This window comes from Schistocerca piceifrons, chromosome X (assembly GCF_021461385.2).
Source record: "Schistocerca piceifrons isolate TAMUIC-IGC-003096 chromosome X, iqSchPice1.1, whole genome shotgun sequence".
Classification (NCBI taxonomy): Eukaryota; Metazoa; Arthropoda; class Insecta; order Orthoptera; family Acrididae; genus Schistocerca; species Schistocerca piceifrons.
Genome location: NC_060149.1, coordinates 86,698,211 through 86,717,251, shown reverse-complemented (window position 1 = coordinate 86,717,251; position 19,041 = coordinate 86,698,211). Strand labels below are relative to the sequence as shown.

Here is a 19,041-nt window from a genome sequence, read left to right as displayed (position 1 = left end):
CACCCAAATACTAGTACGATAACAAAATCCTAGCTTCAGTATTAGTAAAAACTATGGGTACATAAATAATCTACACAGAATAAAGCCCAAATATGTCGTTACAATATAATGTGTTAAAAATAAGTTCTGAAAAAATCAACTGATGCAAAGATTTGTGTATATCAATTCTAAAGTTCAGAGCATACACGATGTTCAACACTTCTGCATGTCATGATGAAACAAACTGCAATGCTCTAAAGTGCAGGAGAAAACTAAATTCTAAATATAAGCAGACATAACTGCCAAATTAATCTACTCATTAACAGAAGGATGGGGTAGTAGTCAGTACTTTCGTTGGAATAAAATATTTATGGGAACTTTACTCTCTTCAAACTACATCTTTTATCACCTATCAGTGCCATCTAAAATGAAAATTGAGTTAACACTTGTGTCCCTAGTGTCACACTAGAGTAGCTGCAAATGGTAATCATGGGAAATCTTATTTCCTTTCACTCAACAAATTTCATGATTGTCGATTGCAATAAAATTCACACACACACACACACACACACACACACACACACACACACAGAGAGAGAGTTTAGGATAAATATTTCTGAGTGTCATTCCCGTTAATTCTCATCCAACTAAAGAACTGACGTTAGTGAGAAGTTAGTTACACAAATTGACCAACATTTTAATGATTTATTATAAAAATCTTAAGTGGTATAATAATGTAATCAGTAATAATCAGTAGTAATCAGTAAGTCTGCAGTTAATTTGTTATTTCTTCTTCATTATTTGTCGAAGTTCTTCAAACTAATAGTCTGAATCTTCTGAATCATCATCACTTCCGCCTCTGATGCCACGAACAGCTTTCAGTTTCTTTTTTGAGTGACTCGTTTCTGGAGGTGTATTAAGGTCACCACTATATAGTAATGCACCTGACTTAGCAATGTGCCACTCCAGAGTGTTGGTACAATGGTCTTCACATTGCCTCATCTCCTGAAAGTTGACGACACGGCTCCTCACCTGACTTTCCACTACACACAAGATAGTTGGAAGAGACTTCAGATTAAGTCTTTCTGTAAAATTAAAGCAACTTTGTTAGAAAATCATGGAATACTTACAGCAACAAGAATGTCTATTACACTAGCATCAAATGAAATTTGAATGTTCCAAATTAATGGTAACACAGTAGTTAAATTTGTGTATTCTATATACATATAAATATACACTGTAAATGTGCATAATTACACACACACACACACACACACACACACACACACACACACACACACACACACACACCGCTCATGACAATTTCAGTAATTTAGTGTCTCAATCGTACTTCCACTTCAGTTCCCAAGCACTCAAGAAAAGAAATGTAATGCAGGCTTGATCAGATGCCATCCTACATGATTGTGATGGTCAGTAGATCAACATCTTTGACAAAGCAAGGAGTATGTCAACAGCCATCATCCTTCTGGATAAATTAACTTTCCTGGTACTGTATCAAAACCAAGATAATGGACTGCATTATGATGTGAATACATCCTGCACTATTCATGGTGCCCTGAAGAAACAACAGAAAGATATAGTCATTACAGGCTATACCTCATCGCACTACAATATCTGTAGAGTAGTGTCCTTGTTCAAATCAGTAGTTTCTATCGATGGCTTCCCTATGATCCTAGCTGACATTGTGGGCAAAACTTTGGTCTTCGGTTGTACTACAGTTGCTGTTTAATCAACAACAGCTGCTCCTGTGTGTGCCACTGTTGTCCAGAATGTAGACAAGAAGCTTGGGCACCTCCCACAGACCACAAATGGTATAAATGATTTACACCTTATAACAGGACTTCGTGTCTACGTGCAAGAATGAGTAATATGCATTTTTGTAATTTGATGTAAAGTCTGTGATATAATACACTGTTACAATAACTTCTGTAAATCTCAATATCAAACGGTAAAAAGAAAATATTGCGTGTTAACCAAATGTTTTTGTAAATTTGAAATTGTATTTGTAAACTAACAGCTTTTCCCAAGGAGAATTTTCCACTAATTAACCTCACTGAGTAAAACAAACAAAGTTTGACAAGCCATATTGTTCTGCTTTCCGACTGTTGACAAGTGACAGTCAGGGGCTTAGTATTCTGTTAAGTTATTCTGATGACTATTTAAAGGTTTTGAGAAGAGAGTATGAGTCAACGATCAATTAAAGTGAATGAGTAACTGTGTACAGAAATTTTTGCTAATTGGAAGCATTAAAATAGACAAACCCAGTGAGAAGTGCAACAAAATGGTGTATCAGTGATGGAAGCTGCACAGAACGCATTATTTTAATGTGATGCCAGAAGCAATTTAAGATAATAGTACTTCTTAACACTCAAAACTTTTTGTATGGGCAGGCTACATTCTGTGTCAATCTTTTTACTTAATTTCACAACCTTGCTCCAAATACAACAGTCAAAACTACAAAAGTTTCGCCAATTCGAACCTCTGCAACTAATGCCACGATCTATATTCCATCCCCCATTACAAATAACCTTGCAGAGACTGTGTGAATTTATAGTAACATATTTATAAAAGAGAAATACTTCACATCAAATTTCTAATGATACAGTAAAATAATGACATAATGGATGCCTCTTACCACCAACAAAGAGTAAAACAGGGGGCTGCATATATATATATATCCCTCCCCCCCCCCTCCCCTCCCCAACAAATAACCAAGCAATAAAGTAGTTAAGTGTAAATTCTGAAAAGTAAAGGAAAGTAATAATGTCTTCTTCAGTCTAATAGAAAAGTTAAGTGATCTGCACACCATGTATGATGTCCAAATGGTCAAGCAAGCTAGTTTCCTTTCTCGTGCAGCTCAAAGAAGATGAAAATGAATTACTGGTGCATTATCTGACTTACTGGTGACAAATGCAAGGCTTTGTTGTGTTTCAAACTGTAAACCAATTGCAAGTTACATACAGTATCATGTTTTATTATACACAATCACTCTATGATTTTTCCAATCATCCCTGAAAATTAACTGTCCAGTCAAACAAAAATTATATATATGCCACAGTCAACCCTCACAATATCTCACAGTTTTAATAGCTACTGTGTACCAGTATCATAATGACAAATACATGTGAGTGCATAATGAAACACTATGGGTTTTGGGTTTCTGACACACATGATTTCGGAATGCGTCATCAAATTAATCACTGGTTTTATTTATTGTGTTAATGGCATATCAGTTTGCTTACACAAGAGAGATGGAAATAATAAAATTCAAGCAGCACTGCATGTAAACAGTGAATCAGATAGGGAAATGTTCTTTAGGATTTAAGTGGGATGAGTGTGATAAACTAACCAATACAGGTTACCACAGAACTATGATTACCAGCCTTAAGATGGGTTCATGAAAATTTACTATTTGGACTACTATCTAAGGTAGTGCAGTTAAAAAACACAGCCATTAAATGGTTAAGTGCATTGCATTCATAACTTACATATTTTTACTAGTGATTTCTGCAAAAGCATGTACAATAAACCTGCTGCCAGATTTTGAAGAGGTCATTTCAAGAAGTTACTTACCAATAAGAAACTTGCACCTTGCAGCATCAATTTTACAGAATTTTGCTTCGAGATGTCGCTTGCACAGTACCCTCATATGGTAATCAATTACTTTACAAAGGAACATTTCACTTCTAAAAAAATGACAAACAACATTTTTTGATTTCTTGGTTGCATTAAAAAATTCCTTCTCATCTGACAGCTCATCATACTGCCCATGACCCTGAAAGGAGATAGTTATTTGGGAATTACACACACACATCATACAAATCTTAACATGCAAGACAGTCGCAGATCTTATAATAATGCAAAAGACACTCTCTTCATATTATTTCAGACATATCCATCAACCAAATAGAATAGTCTGAGCCAATCTAAGAATCAACAGTTGGTCATACAGATTTTCAGATGAAAACAGAATGGTTAAACACAATCAGATACATCAAATTTCCAAAATTTAAGCAGCACAGTTTTTGCAGCATTTTCACAGAAGATAATTTGGAAGAACAATTACTAACCAATATTACTATAAATGCTAGGTTGGACCAAAGCATTTCTGTAGATATGGTACCTATTGCAGACAGTTTGCTGTCCTCAGACTTTATGAAAAACATCTTTCATTAGAAAAGAAACTGGCACAAGTATTGCATCACAAATTCCACAGATGTATTATATGAATACTGACAATCAACAATACACTTTCCATTTAATTTTTAATGTTTCAGTTCCTGCCTATGGCCTCCCTAATGACAAATGTATAGCAAGTGTCAATACTGGATGGAAAATTTATTGATGAACTCTAATCCAATTACAAGCCACAAATTTTAAATGGATCTGATGACATGGCATGCCTACTAAAATATGTACACTGGACACAAAACTTATCACCACCAAAAAGACATCAGACTAATACCTCAAGCTTTGATAATGGCCTCAGTTTGGTGTGCAAGAGAGTCCACAAGTTTCTTCAGCTATGCTGAATCAAGCTGAAGCTACTCATTGACAAATAGATCCCATAGAGCAGGCTGTTGCAGCTCAAGTACCTGCCCGTGGACAGCAAGGCACCCGCAGATAGCAGTAGCCAAACAGCTGTTGTGTAGCAATCATGCAGTACTGTCAGAGTCAATACCATCATATTACCCTGACCAAGCACTCATGGACAGGGGTTGCCAAGAAGGTATGCACAGAATGTATGCAACAGGGCTACCTGATGGGTAGCCTGTAGTACCTGTGCCAGCCCAGACAAGCTGAAGGATGTTCGTAGGTGCCTGTGCCCCATTGGGAACCATTTGAATAGCCTGCCACAGAGCTACCAAACTGCAGGGATGTTGATTGCTATGTTCCACCTGCTGTCCCAGGTGAGATTAAGATCACGTGATTTTGCAGACCGAGTTAGTTGTGACATAGTGCCTCAATGTCCATCAAACCCAGAATGTACGCATGCCTAGTCAACAATGCTGCCATCATCTCTGAAGACAGTCATGTCCAATACCATATTCATTGTGATGAAAAAAGGCAACACTTGGTCACCAATAATGTTGAAATAATACCCGATGCTCATGATGATCTGAATGAGTGGGTCCACATCACAGTATGAAAAACATCCCAGAAGATCACAGAGCCACCTCTGCCCTGAACTATACCATTGCAGTTTAAACACCTCATTGGCATATCAGTGCATTCACTGCCTTTCATCATTTGAAAAGATACAAAATTTTGATCTGTTGGAGTACATTACACACCTCCAGCCAGCTCCTGTACTCTTCTGTATTTAGACCAGATACAGCTTGATGTGCCACTATGGGCAATGGACTTTTGAGAGATACAGATTTCCAAATACCCACTACATGTAACTCCCTTCACAATATTTGCTCACTAAGTAGATGAGGTGGACTTTCTTTCGCTGACACCAACAATTCCCAATAGGTGTGAAACTTTTCACTGACAAGGCATGGGTCTCATCTTCTGTTCCTGCCAGACACACTTTTATAGATACATTTCTTAAGACATGTTACATGGCTGTGATTGGTAAACCATTCCATGCGGACATGTTGGACCGCCAGAAATGACAAACAAACAATCTGTGTAACTTCACTCAGTGTGGTGATGGGCACGTCCACACACTACCTCCTTCCTACTGTTCTGTCACTTCACACCCATCCACCTTACAATGCTTGCTTCATACAACTGACTCACATATACACAAGCTGCACATAAACCTCACTTAACCCCCATGACTTCATCATCATCATCATCATCATCATCATCATCATCATCATCATCATCATCATCATCATCATCATCATCAAAGGATCAACAATAATTTAGTACCACTTTTGCACCATCTACATCACTGCAAAGTAACCACTGTGCTCTTTTATAGGGGGGAATGGGCTGACTAATCTTCTGTCAGATGATTAACTTTCTATCCATAGCACAGCTAAGCAATGAGTTTACCAGGCAATGACATCATCATTGTGTCATGTTGAGCTTAGAAATTAGAGAGGAGGGAGCCATTTGGATAATCAACACAAATGGGAATTCTGTTTAATTCTGTCACAAACGGAATACAAGCACATAACAAAGACATAAGTAAATGATTTGTTTGTCTGTGTTTTAACCAAATGACTTTTCAGCCAGCATTTTGGGATCATTGGCTGATTGGTGTGAGTTAAACAGACTAATCTATGATTTCATCAAGCCCTTATTCTGTGGGCACAGAGAAGATGATGAATACAATTTACTGACAAAAATTGTGAAAGATACATACAGTAATACAAAACTAAATAATTCTTAAGGAAAGCCTTAATTCATGTCTGTAAAATGGCAATACAGTGAAACCTCACATAGTGAGCATAATTTGTTCCAGAATGTTGCTCTTAGTGCATAACACTTGTTAAGCGAAACAATTTATCCCATATAAATTAATGTAAAATACAATAATCCATTCCACGAAGGAAAAGTACTAAAGCTTTATCTCTTATTCATGCCATTTATTCAAATAAAATTATTCATACAGTATTATGTACTTCATTATTCATGATACATAGCCAATTCTTTTTTAATAGAAAGCTAACTATAGTCATTTGTTTCTGCCGACACTTCAACACTTGACGAAAATGCGACACAGCATTATTGTCAGATTTGTAGCATGCATAGCCACTGCTTTATTTGGGGTGACAATTTTCGGTGCACGATGCAACGAATTCCCACATTTTCAGCACTTCTCTTATTGCACCAGAAGATTGCTGCTTTGCTTCCTCCAAAGAATTTCCTTATACAACTTCCTGCTATGAAACACACTGCAAATACATAAGCTCTTTGGTGGTCATTTCTTGGCTATGATCTTCCACAAGCTCATCATCATAGTTATCAACTTCTAGTCCCATGTCCTTGGCCTAAGACACAGTCTCTTTGACTACAGGTTCCACAGGTATTGACTCAAATGCCTCAGAGTCACAGTCGACAATGCACTACGGCCAAAGCTGCTTCCAAGCAGAAGTGATAGTTTTCTTGGTAACCCCTTCCCACACCTTTTCAATCATCCTGATACAGGCAACAATGTTGAACTGATATTTATAAAACTCTGAGTGCAATTGTAGCTTCAGTCAACTCAAAGCAATGCTCAAAAAGTGCTTTAGTGTAGAGCTTCTTAAAGTTAGAAATAATCTGCTGGCCTACAGGCTGGAGTAACGGAGTGGTGTTGGGAGGCAGAAACTGGATCTTGAGGAATTGAAATTCTTCAAGAAGGTGGCCTTTTAGGCCTGGAGAATGGCAAAGAGCATTATCCAAAGGACTAAATACTTCATCGATCCAATCATAAAAAAGATCACGAGACACCCAAGCCTTGTTGTTGGACCTCCACATCACATTTAACCTCCTCTTCTGGACTTCAAAATTCTCTACAGCTCGTGGAGTTTCTGAATGCAAACAAGCAAAGGTTTAGTTTTCAAATTGCCGCTTGCATTGGCACAGAATACCAGTGTGAGACTATCTTTCATTGGCTTGTGACCAGGCAATGCATTCTCCTCTGCTGTTGTAAAGGTATGCTTCGGCACCTTTTTCCAGAATAGCCCCACCTCATCACAATTAAAAGCCTGTTGCAGCAGATAACTCTCAGAATGTACAAGCATCTTGAAGTTGCTGATGAAATTCTCTGTTGCCTTTCTGACGGAGCTGGCTGCTTTGCCGTGCCACCCAACACTGGATGCCAATTGTTCTCTTAAGCTTCTGAACCACCTATGGCTTCCATTAAACATTACTTTAGCCACTGATGATCAGAGCATCTTCTTAACGAGGTAGACAAAAATCGTTCTCGCCTTCTCAAAAATGATGTTCTCATTAATAGTTTTGCCTTGCTATTGCCTTCACTCAACCTTGCTTTGGTGATTTCTTGTTTTCACATGAAGAAATGGCTCATAGGTACGTAACTCTACTCAAATGAGATGGACACTGTCAAGACAGAGGAATATTTTAAGGAGCTTGCTTGACAATTCCCACTTTTTGGACACGTTAAAAGTGGCTGGGGCATTGGGACAATGAATATCTCTAAAAGGACAGTAAGAAATGAAATGTTTGGAAAAAATGGTGTCATCATTCCTAACATAAGTACTTACTGAACAAGGTGTGCATATTTTATGAGAAATGTACACTGCTATCATTAACAAATTATCTGGAGAATAAATTCATAAATATGTAAATAAATAATATACATTACCAAGGCTGTCCACTCTTTTTCGAGTTTTGCTCTCTCCTTCAGCTCCTTTAAACGCCTCTCACGGAGTTTGTCAATATCTTCCAACTCCTTTAGTTCTTCATCCAACTTTCCCTCAATTTCTTCAGCAACTTTAAGAACTGTGCTAGTCAAATTAGACTGAACTGGATCCATGTTGTTTCTATACAACAAAGAAAGACATTATCAACTTTTTCAACATAACAACTCAAATTATTTTTATAGCACCAACAGCACCACCAACAAATAAACAAGGTTTGAACAAGACTAACCATAGCACTGCCAATGCACTTTTGATAATCTTTCCTACAAATGCAAATGGGAGGAGTGTGGCATTATGAGCAGCAGATTTTTTTTTTAATAAAAACATTTTGTTAATTGTTGACTTTTAAAGATATACTGATGTGGAAGTAATTTCCTGAATCTGACAATACTGAATATGACAATTGCTGAGGGAAGACACATCTGCTACTACGACTTAAATTTTTGTGTTATGTTGAACTGAAAAATTTAAAACAATTATGGAACCTGGTAGAATAATTCATTAAAAACATTTTTTTTCAAACTTTTAAAATATAAAGCACATGACTACATTATATCATTTTCAAAAGATGGGCAATAAGTATCCACATTGGCATTGCTAGGGTTAAGCCTGGAGATCCTTTTAGCACTGAGCTTCAAGAAATTACTAAATATTAAGAGACAAATAGAATTTTAGATCCTTTAAGATAGCTGTACTGAAATTTACAAGTAGCGAAAATGGTAGATTTCAAAGACAAGTCACTGCTGGCCACCAGTTGCAGGAAACATTAACATGTATTGTAACAATTACAGATAAGCTGCTCCTGTAAAATGTGCATTATTTAAAATCAACTTCAAAATGTGTATTTGTGCTTGGTTACCTCAATATCAATTTCAAAACTGTAATTACCAAGAGAGATCAACTATTTCTCAATCATCACCCACATTATAAGAGTATCAAATACAGACAAGGGAGTAAAAACAATCAACCATACCGAAAAGTGCCTCAGGAAAAACATTACTGACACAGCCATCTTTGGACTTCCTTTCAGGAACTCTCTAATGTTCTAGAACACAACAAATGAGAACTATGACTGGTTCCTAGATTTTTCTACATATGATAGACCAGGATTTGTATTTTCTGAAATTATAGCAAACTGGTATGCATGTAGTTTCACCAACTACAGTTTTTGTCTTTCAGGCAGGTAACAGATAAATACAAATTACGTTTCAGAATACAGGACAATTCAGTTATTGTATACCCATTAGTGTATTAGCCTGACTAGCAGCAGAATCAGCATTTCCAAAAATACTAGCCTTTTTCTTCCACACCATTTTGACTCGGTACCACAACAACGCATATTAATGAAAGTGCGATCATATGGATTATTATCAAATGAAATTTCTGATTCCATTGAGGATTGCCAGTTTGGGAGAATGCACCAAGTTACCTTGAACAGACAGTTGACAACAGGTGTAGCATTAACTTCAGGCTTGCCACAGAAAAGTGGGTTGGGACTTTAGCTGTTCCTGTTTTGCATTAATGAATTGGCTGACAATATGATGGCACAATCCTAAAGTTTTAATTATCACCCCAAAAAATAAAGGATTATTATTGATTTGTTCATTTGCAATTACATGTCTGCAGTCCTGGTACACACTGAAATCCCCATGTGACAGTGCCTTAGCATGGCACTACATGAACCAAAACAAAATGGTGCAGCCCACTAGTAAGTGTAGTATGGTACAGTAATTCATTTTCTGCATATGATGCATCAATTTATACTGAGCTGGTGGAAGTGTGAGACAAGAATGCACCATCATATGACAGCAATTAGGTAGCAAAGACACTTCTAGTCCATCAGACAAATTGAACAACAAACATGGTAGATCATTTCTCTGTGAATCACTAGGAATTTCAAGAGAAGTGATGGCCCTGGAGCTCTAATGTCAGCATATCAATTGAAGCAATAGTGGAAAAAGTGAAAGTCAGTCACACATCAATCTTCAACATCTTGCACAATATCTTAAACTTGACAAGTACCACCACCCACCAGGTTTTGCAACTGCTCACATCCACTTAAAACATCTGCCAAACTGTGGCAGCAGCTGAAATGTAGCAGCTGTATCAGACCAATTAAGACGACATCTTTAGCCGCCTAATAACCGTGGACAAGTTCTGGGTGTATCTCTATGACCCCAAGAAATGGCCAAAGCAAACAGTGGAAATGGGACGATTCGTCACTGCCATCATTGGTCAAGCAGATGCTGATCATTTTCTGGTATTGCAATAATGTACTGCTCATATGTGACAAACCTTCACAGGAGCATATTACTGAAATATCCTGACAAAGTCATAGAAGGCTATCAAGATTAAGCACTGTAGTATGATTTCCAAGGTGGTATTTTTGCTCCATGACAATGTAACAGCTCATACCGCACAAGATACAGCTACAGGTACTGCTTTTTGGGTTATTAAATTTCCTCAGACAAGAAAATCACACGGCAGGTATGTTTAGAGCAGCAAGGTGATTTTTGAGTTGGAACTTTTCCTAAATAGCCAGAAAGCAGAGTTCAACAACTAAAGTCTAGGCCAGTCATTTATGATTGGGAAAAACTTGTAGCACTAATGGGTGGATATGTAGAAAAAGAATAACATTATCACAAAAAGTTTCATGACAACCTGCTCAGTTTTTTAAAGCTTTAATTAAAACTTTACACTAAGGTGATGAAAATAATGAAATACCTCCTAATATCAAGTTGGACCTCATTTTGCCCAATGTAGCACAGCAACTTTATATGAGATGGACTCAACAAGCCATCTGAAATCCCTTGCAGAAATATTGAGCAATGCTGCCTCTATAGCCATCCACAATAGCACAAATGTTGCCGATGCAGGATTCTTTGCACGAACTGACCTCTCAATTATGTTCCATGGGTGGCCAAATCATTCGCTCGAATTATCCACAATGTTCTTCAGACCAATTGCAAACAATCATGACCTGCCGATACAGTACATCATTGTTCGGGAACATGAAGTCCACGAATGGCTGCAGATGTTCTTCAAGTTGCCTAACATAACCACTTCCAGTTGATCATCAGTTCAGACAGATCAGAGGACCCAGTCCATTCCACGTAAACACAGCCCACACCATTCTAAGAGCCACCAGCAGCTTTCACAGTGTCTTGTTGACAACCTGAGTCCATGGTTTCATGGGATCTTTCGCCACACTTTAACCCTACAATCAGCTCTTACCAACTGAAATTGTGAACTCATCTGACTAGCCCACAGTTTACAGTCATCTATAGAGTCCAAATGATACAGCCACAAGTGACACTGCAGATGGTGTTGTGCTGTTAGAAAAGTCACTCCCATCAGTCATCTGCTGCCATAGCCCACTAACCCCAAACCTCACTGCACTGACATAACAGATACAGTCATTGCTCATCCCACATTGATTTCTGAGGTTATTTCAGTCTTGCTTGTCTGTTAGCACCGACAACTCAATGCAAATGCGCCTGCTCTCTGCCGTTAAGTGAAGGCCGTGGATCCTGAGTTGCCTTTGATGAGAGGTAATGCTTGATATTTGATATTTTCAGCACACTCGTGACGCGGGATCTCTGAATATTGAATGCAATAATGATTCCCAAAATGGAATGTCTGATGTGTTCTCCAGCTTGAACTACCATTTCGCGCTCAAAGTCTAATTCCCATCACGTGACAGCTCTGTCAACGCATTGCCCTTTTATACCCTGCATAAGTGATACTACCACCATCTGTATACGTGCATAACACTATTCTGTGACTTGTCACCTCAGTGTATACTACTACTTGCTAAGACCACCTACAGCTTTTTGCAGATGATGCAATTATCTGCAGTGAATTACTGCCTGTAAAAAGCTGCACAAATATAGTCAGACGTCAATAAGATTGCAAGGTAGTGCAGCAACTGGCACTTAATTTCAATGTGTACAAATGTAAAACTTTGCACTTTACAAAATGCAGAGCAGTAGTATCCATAGCTGGGCAACTTTAATCAAAAAGTTAACTATGCTAATTGTTAATATATTACCAAAAAAGTAAAGTTAACTTGCAACAGTAAACTATATGTATTCTTTTAACTGGATTACTGCTACTCCACTGTCAATATCTCAATGCCCAAGACTGATTTTTCTTTTGGGTTTTTCTTGAATGGACCCCGATTTTGTCAAATAGTAAGTACCTGACTAATGATTAACAGATTCAGAGAAAGTTAACAGAAGTTACATAGACTTAAAACTTTTTAAAATTAACTTAAAAGTTAATCCATTACTCTAAAAGTTAACTTTGTTACTTAACAATTGACAGATTAATGGCCCTGTGCCCAGCTATGGTAGTATCCCATGACAAATATGTTAGTGCAGCAATTTGTTGCAATATGAGAGACTGATCGCAGTTTCTGTCACAGGTAAAGCAGGTGGTACATTTTGGTTCACTTGGATACTGGAGCAATGCACAGTAAGCCTCCTTCGGAGACTGCTCAAAAAATATTTGGTCCTGTCATCCTCTAATATTACTGAAGTTTGTGGAATACACACAAAATAGGGTAATGGGCGACACCAATAGTCAAGTCTGACTGATTTGCACCGAGCAAGTTTGACCGACTTGCGAAGAGCGTCATGGAAATGCTGAAAAACCTAAAAATGAGACTAATAATTATGCATTTAAGCAATAATTCTTCCTGTAGCCCACACGCAAATGGAGTAGGTCCAAACCAAATGTAGTACAATGCAAAGTACTGTCTACCGTATACTTCATACATGGGGTTTACTGGCACAAAACTGCTAAGTTACGAGCAACCCTGCCCTTCATACTGGTTTGCATAATACAGGTTTAGATGTAAAGGATACAATGAAGCTGATTTACAACAATTTCTGTGCAACAATGTAAAAAACAAAAATGTTTTACGAACACCTGTGTAGAGGTAAATTAGAAGAAAATAATACAGATAAAAAGATAGAAATAAAATGATATAATTGTTGTGGAACGGATTCAGGAAACACATTGCACAAAGTTATTACAAGTACAATCTGATGATTATTTAATATGAGAGGAATACCTTTTGAACTACTGACCGAAAGACTAAGTAAATGTTCTGTCTTAAGACTGCTGAGAATAAAGCATATTTTTAGTCACAAACCACGCTACCCAAAGCTTTTGGGCAAAAATACCAATTCAGTTTCACACACACACACACACACACACACACACACACACACACACACACACACCCGCGCGCGCGCAAGCACGAAGATGATGATCATATGCAGCACCCACCCCCTTCTATCTCATCCTTAATATATAACATCGCAACTTCATTTGCAGCTCGAACTAACTTTATAAAAATCTAACATTACAGATCAGGTTAGAAATTGCACAAATGCTTTTGTGAGAGAATACAAAGCAACTAGTTTTCACACAATTTCATGGAAATGAGTAAAAAAGTTACGGCTCATAATACTGGAAGCAAGTGACACTGGCTGAGAAGTGTCAAACCAACTAGACTAATTCTTTCCCTATATTTTAAGGTCCTAAAGTTAACGCCTCGGATACAATTCGACACAACATACACAACGCCTCACTGAACGAAGAGTTGTTATTGGTTATAAAACGTCGTGCAGCTTTTATGTTAATTATGTGGAGTACTTTATCGTTTCTGTCGGTCAGTGACAATGGTTCTACATTCACTGTCACTTTCACTGTATAAGACAGTGCAGTAATACACATACACACGCAAAATAATCAGTTTACCACAATGACAGTAAAACAAACCAACCATCACCAAGCGCCAGTGAACTCTTCTATACCTACGCTCTAACAATGCAAATCACAGAGAAACTACAGGAACTATCACAAAAACTATTTTTTTACAACCTCATAAATACTACTAATAAATTGCAGTACCACTCCATATATGGCGTTCTCACATTTTAGCAAAAATGGGGGTTAGAAACTATAAAGTATATTACAACATAACAACTGATGACTTCAATACAATTACAAGCATAAATACATCAAATTAGTTTCAACTTACGTTCGACAAATAATTTATATACCAACAAAACCTTTACTACAGCTTCGATTCGCCGTATATAGTATCCGCAACAACTCAACCAACCCGCCCACAACCACACTGACAGCCAGCGCAGTGCTGTTATGACGTCAAGACGGCAGGAAACGACAGCCTTCAATCTGGAACAAGTCCCGCCCATTCAGCCCCCCGCCCCCCTACCCAAACAGACGAGAGTTGAGATAATATGGATCACAATTTTGTTTCAAATTTATTTTTGTTTTTTCTTGATGGCGATGTTTGCAATTCACATTTTCACGATAGACATTTTAATTTCCGTAATAATACACTCTTTTCGCAGTGGTATCCAGAAAAATTGTAATACTTATTATTTTTGTGAAGTTTGTTTTATGGTTGACATATCTGTGATACTAAGACCTTTGATGTCGGAACTGGTGGCAGGCCCAGTGAGCTCAATACTAACCTGCAAAGACTACTACACGAAACAAAGCTGTAACGCGTGACTTTACACTCACCATGTTACGGGGGAAGGTGTAAAATTGTTCTGCTACATAGAAAAAATGCGATTATCATTTATGTACATTATATGACGTTGGATGTGTTTAGCTTATAGTTCACTGTTAGCTATTGCTTTTACCTACTAACCTTTCCCTACCAAACTAATTTTGCAAGTATTCTGCTGTGTTTACATACGTAATTTCCACGCTGCCGCTAAGCTTGCTGAGAAATTATGCTTCTCGAAAATCTTACCTATATGCAACAGATTTTTTTTTTTTTGCTTTCACTTTTCGCATTTTATTTCCTGAATGACGAAATTATATAGCAATACAAAATGATCAAAACATTGATATGAAGAATTTCTTATCATAATTACATTGGATATGGAGCGAACTTTCACACAATAACACATTTCATGCAAAGGCCTCACGAGAGCGCGCGGGCGCCTTTAATCTAATCTGAAAGTCCACAGTAGTAGTACGTCGTATTAACTGTGATTCGTGCTTGTCTTCACAGTCTATGACAGAAACTAGTGTACAGGCTTTGCCAAATACATTGGGTTGTTCAGCAAAGAAACAACAAACAGAATTTATAAGCGTGTCATAAAAATGGTTTTGAGTTTAAGGTAAATCTCACTAGAGCAGAAGGAAAGCATTTTTCTGTATGCTGCACTATTTTCATCACTGCTACAGATGGGTGAAGCAAACCACCTCCATCAACCTTCATGGTAAAGGCAGCTTGATTTGCCACAGGAGTCTTGCAGTGTGATCATTTGGGCACATGTAGGGGTCAGTAATAAATTCGTTGCACTCATCACATCTTAACATTTGCATAATCTTTCTCACAACATATCCTGATACATAATAAGTAATATTCTCCTGGTTGAATCAAGAGTCTCAAAGAAACTAGTATCTTCACTATCATCAGCGAACTCATCACTTTGCTTCTTATGGCACATGAAAGCATGAACACTGAAAGAGTTCTCAGTGTCATCTACATTACTCATGTCACTTGCAGTAACATTGTTCTTGAAGAACATTGTTCTCAGAGCAGACTGGAACTGAATTGTGGTGGGTTTAATGTTCCAAAGAAACCTAGATCTGATGCAAGAAGAAAACAGTTCTAGATGATCTTGTGAAAGTTTGTATGTTAAAAAATACTTTAGAGGTTCGCTACACCAAAACAGAAACTCTCAAGAAAGGGTTCTAAAGCCATTTATGCACATCATAACTCTCAGCACAAATGTTTTTCATGGATGTACTAATGCACACACACCATCAGTCCTTAATATTTGAATGAAGCTTTCTGCTTGACAAAGAAATTCAGTCCTATAATTTACGTTTTCAGTTCTTAATTATTGCTTAAAGCATGTAGCATCAACATTCCCAGAGTTGCACATATCACACAGTTGTTCAATAATTCTGCTGAATTTTACAGTGTCAGAGGCGTCCTAACAATCTGGGTGCTGGGAACACTCTAGAAATTCAATGGCAGTACCAGCACTGGAGCTCATTGTCTGGGCTGCTAAAAAGACATTCATTTTCTTATTATAGAAATTCACATGTGAACCAGAGAGTGAATTGGCAAATTTTAAGGAATCACACTGTAGCAGATAAAGTAACTTCAAAACAAAGTCCCACCTCACATCTCCAGCTTCACAGTTAATAATTTTCTATCCAGCTAAATGTTATGAACTAATTTCAGCATATGGCATGGACAAGAATTGCATGAATATTACTGTAATTGGCAAGATACTTGAAGTAAGGGGCAAAATTTTCCATATTCAGTGAGCACTGAAGGTACTTCAGTGTCTGATTGGTGACAGCAACTCCATCACACGTCACTGACCTCATAATAATACCTACAGAAAACAGTTTCAGTATAAAACCTCTCACATTTCAGTCATCATATCTGATGACAGTTTATTCACAAAGAAATATGCAATTGGGCACTTAAACTTTTCAGTGTATGACACTATCTGAAAAAACTTAGCTTCAGTAGCTAGTTCTTCTGCTTGCCCAAATCGACATAGCTTGCATACACTTTTTTGTTGTTGTTCCTAACAAACTGCATCCTAATTGACATGGTATCAAATATGAGTCACATTCTTTAAGATATCATTTGATATGTTTTACATAGACGAAAATCTTGTAGATAGCCAGGTTAACAATTTACTGATGACACTCAACCATGAAGAATACTGGTGTGGGGATAAAGAAACAGAGCAAACAAATCTATATACCCTAGGGGAATAGAAATGTAGAAGAGGGCAAATTGGTTAGTTCACTGTATTGCATGCTTTGCTTCTTTGCATCACTGTATCTCAATAGGATCACTGGATATTCCATGACAAATCAACATACTGATTAAGTTTTACGTCCTCAGATTCTGATGAAACTAGGTATACCTAGTGTCCCTACATTGTTATGAATGAAAACCATAAAATTCTTTTTCGTGATTTAATTAAAAATTTAACAAGCCTTGAATTTTCAAATTTTTGTCAAAAGTTACTACAACCTGGAGTAATAAATTTCATTTTCCCATTAACAAGATGAGATACAGACCTGGAAAATGTGTCACTTTTAAAGCTCTTTAGATGGGCTTTCATTTGGTATGTAACATGATGGAGAGTAAAAATAATTTTCGTAATTTACATAAATTTTAATCTCCTAAAAAAGCCATATTTTTAACATTTTAAAAAAATAATAAAATTTTGTTGCACCATATTCTCACAACTCTGAAAGTTTCATTTTGGGATGATCATGGGATCATATGCTGAAAAATTTTCATTTTCCATGACTCGTGTGAAAAATGATTTTCATAGAGGTTCTTCATTAGGAAATAACCAAATTAATTTTAAAAAATTACTTACATCACATTTCTGAACAGCTGTGTATCAACTTACACATCGTAATTAACTGTAAAAGCTTTGTTGGTTTCGTCCATGTCATTTTCAGGCAAGGTGTCTATTCGACCTGTTGTAGTCACTGGGATCACCTTACATAAAACATCCACCACACAAATCCTAATGACATCTAGCTTCTACGGGTATACACAAGAGGGAGATGGATCATGTGGATGAAGAAATGTAATCTTTAGTTCATCTTCTTCACCTCCCCCCAAAATGTATGCAAGCCTCCACTTGTTGTTATACACTGTAATTCTGTATCCATCTATACCTGTCAAGGACAGGGTTTCTTCAGGTTTAGTGGTCTCTGAAACTACAGGAGTGAATGCATGAAACATTTGAGTCCCTGGAATTGTTAATGCAGTGCTGAAGCGACTGTTTAGAAATGTGGCTCTCTCTGTATTCATCCTGACTTACAAATGTGAAATGTACTCCACAGATATTTTCCACTGCCCAATTGAAAAGCCGCTAAGCTGTAAGAATTTGACTGCCATGTGGATGTTGCAAACTTCCTCATGCTGTGAACCTCTGGACGGTGCCACCAACTCCATCACAAGCCCCTTTCCATGAGCTGTCGCTGAAACACTCAATTCAGTCTTTCTGCCAAAATTCTTGATGAAAAAATAGATTTAAAAAGTTTTCTTGTTTTTATACTGAGTGGCAGCACCATCAGAAATGTAATATTTTTTAGGTTCCAAGTGTTTTCTCACGAATACAATGAGCTTTTTCTTGTAGCAGTAGATAACTGCAGTGTTATATTCAAGACAGTGTGAAATAACAACATAACTGAGATGATCTGTTACTATTTCTCCTTCATAGTACACAAAAAATGGGTGAACAATGCCTCGCTGACTTGTCCAATGATAGGTCTGGACATCATCCTGCAACAATAATGAGTAGTTCTCTGCAAAATCGCAGTACACAACAAACTGTGAATCTTGTAAGCTTTCTCTGGTGTGTTTCATAAATGAACTTTGTTGTTCTCCAATAAAGTCATGACAGAACAACATATACAACTTATTGCAAAATAAAGTGATGAATCTGAACTGATTTTTGTAATGTCTTCAATTTACATCTGCCCACAGAAATATACTGGTGGAAGGTGATATTGTCAATCAGCTTATCTTCAAATGCCTTCTGGAGTATGATCTAGATTTCCTTATTGCCAGGACATGAATTGCAGTCTCCCAACTGGCAATCTATTGATGGTGGATTCCAGAGAGCCTTTACAAAACATTGTTTATATGCCTGTATTTCTC

At 37.3% G+C, this 19,041-nt stretch overlaps 1 protein-coding gene across 1 annotated transcript; it reads right to left on the bottom strand.

Moving 5' to 3' along the window:
- Positions 1 to 664: 664 nt before the first annotated feature.
- On the bottom strand, positions 665 to 14,687 carry LOC124721922 (thioredoxin domain-containing protein 9 homolog). Its single transcript, XM_047247075.1, has 4 exons — positions 14,380 to 14,687; positions 8,270 to 8,447; positions 3,574 to 3,775; positions 665 to 1,064 (listed from the first exon to the last, which is right to left on the bottom strand). The coding sequence occupies exons 2-4, from the start codon at positions 8,438 to 8,440 to the stop codon at positions 799 to 801; spliced, it is 639 nt and encodes a 212-aa protein (XP_047103031.1). The 5' UTR covers positions 8,441 to 8,447; positions 14,380 to 14,687; the 3' UTR covers positions 665 to 798.
- Between the last annotated feature and the right edge of the window lie 4,354 nt (positions 14,688 to 19,041).

Coding starts and splice junctions, on each gene's coding strand:
- LOC124721922 (XM_047247075.1), bottom strand. CDS start 8,440: ATGGATCCAGTTCAGTCTAATTTGACTAGCACAGTTCTTAAAGTTGCT. Junction 3,776..8,269: donor AAAAAGAGTGGACAGCCTTG/GTAATGTATATT, acceptor ATCTCCTTTCAG/GGTCATGGGCAGTATGATGA. Junction 1,065..3,573: donor AAGGTGCAAGTTTCTTATTG/GTAAGTAACTTC, acceptor TTAATTTTACAG/AAAGACTTAATCTGAAGTCT.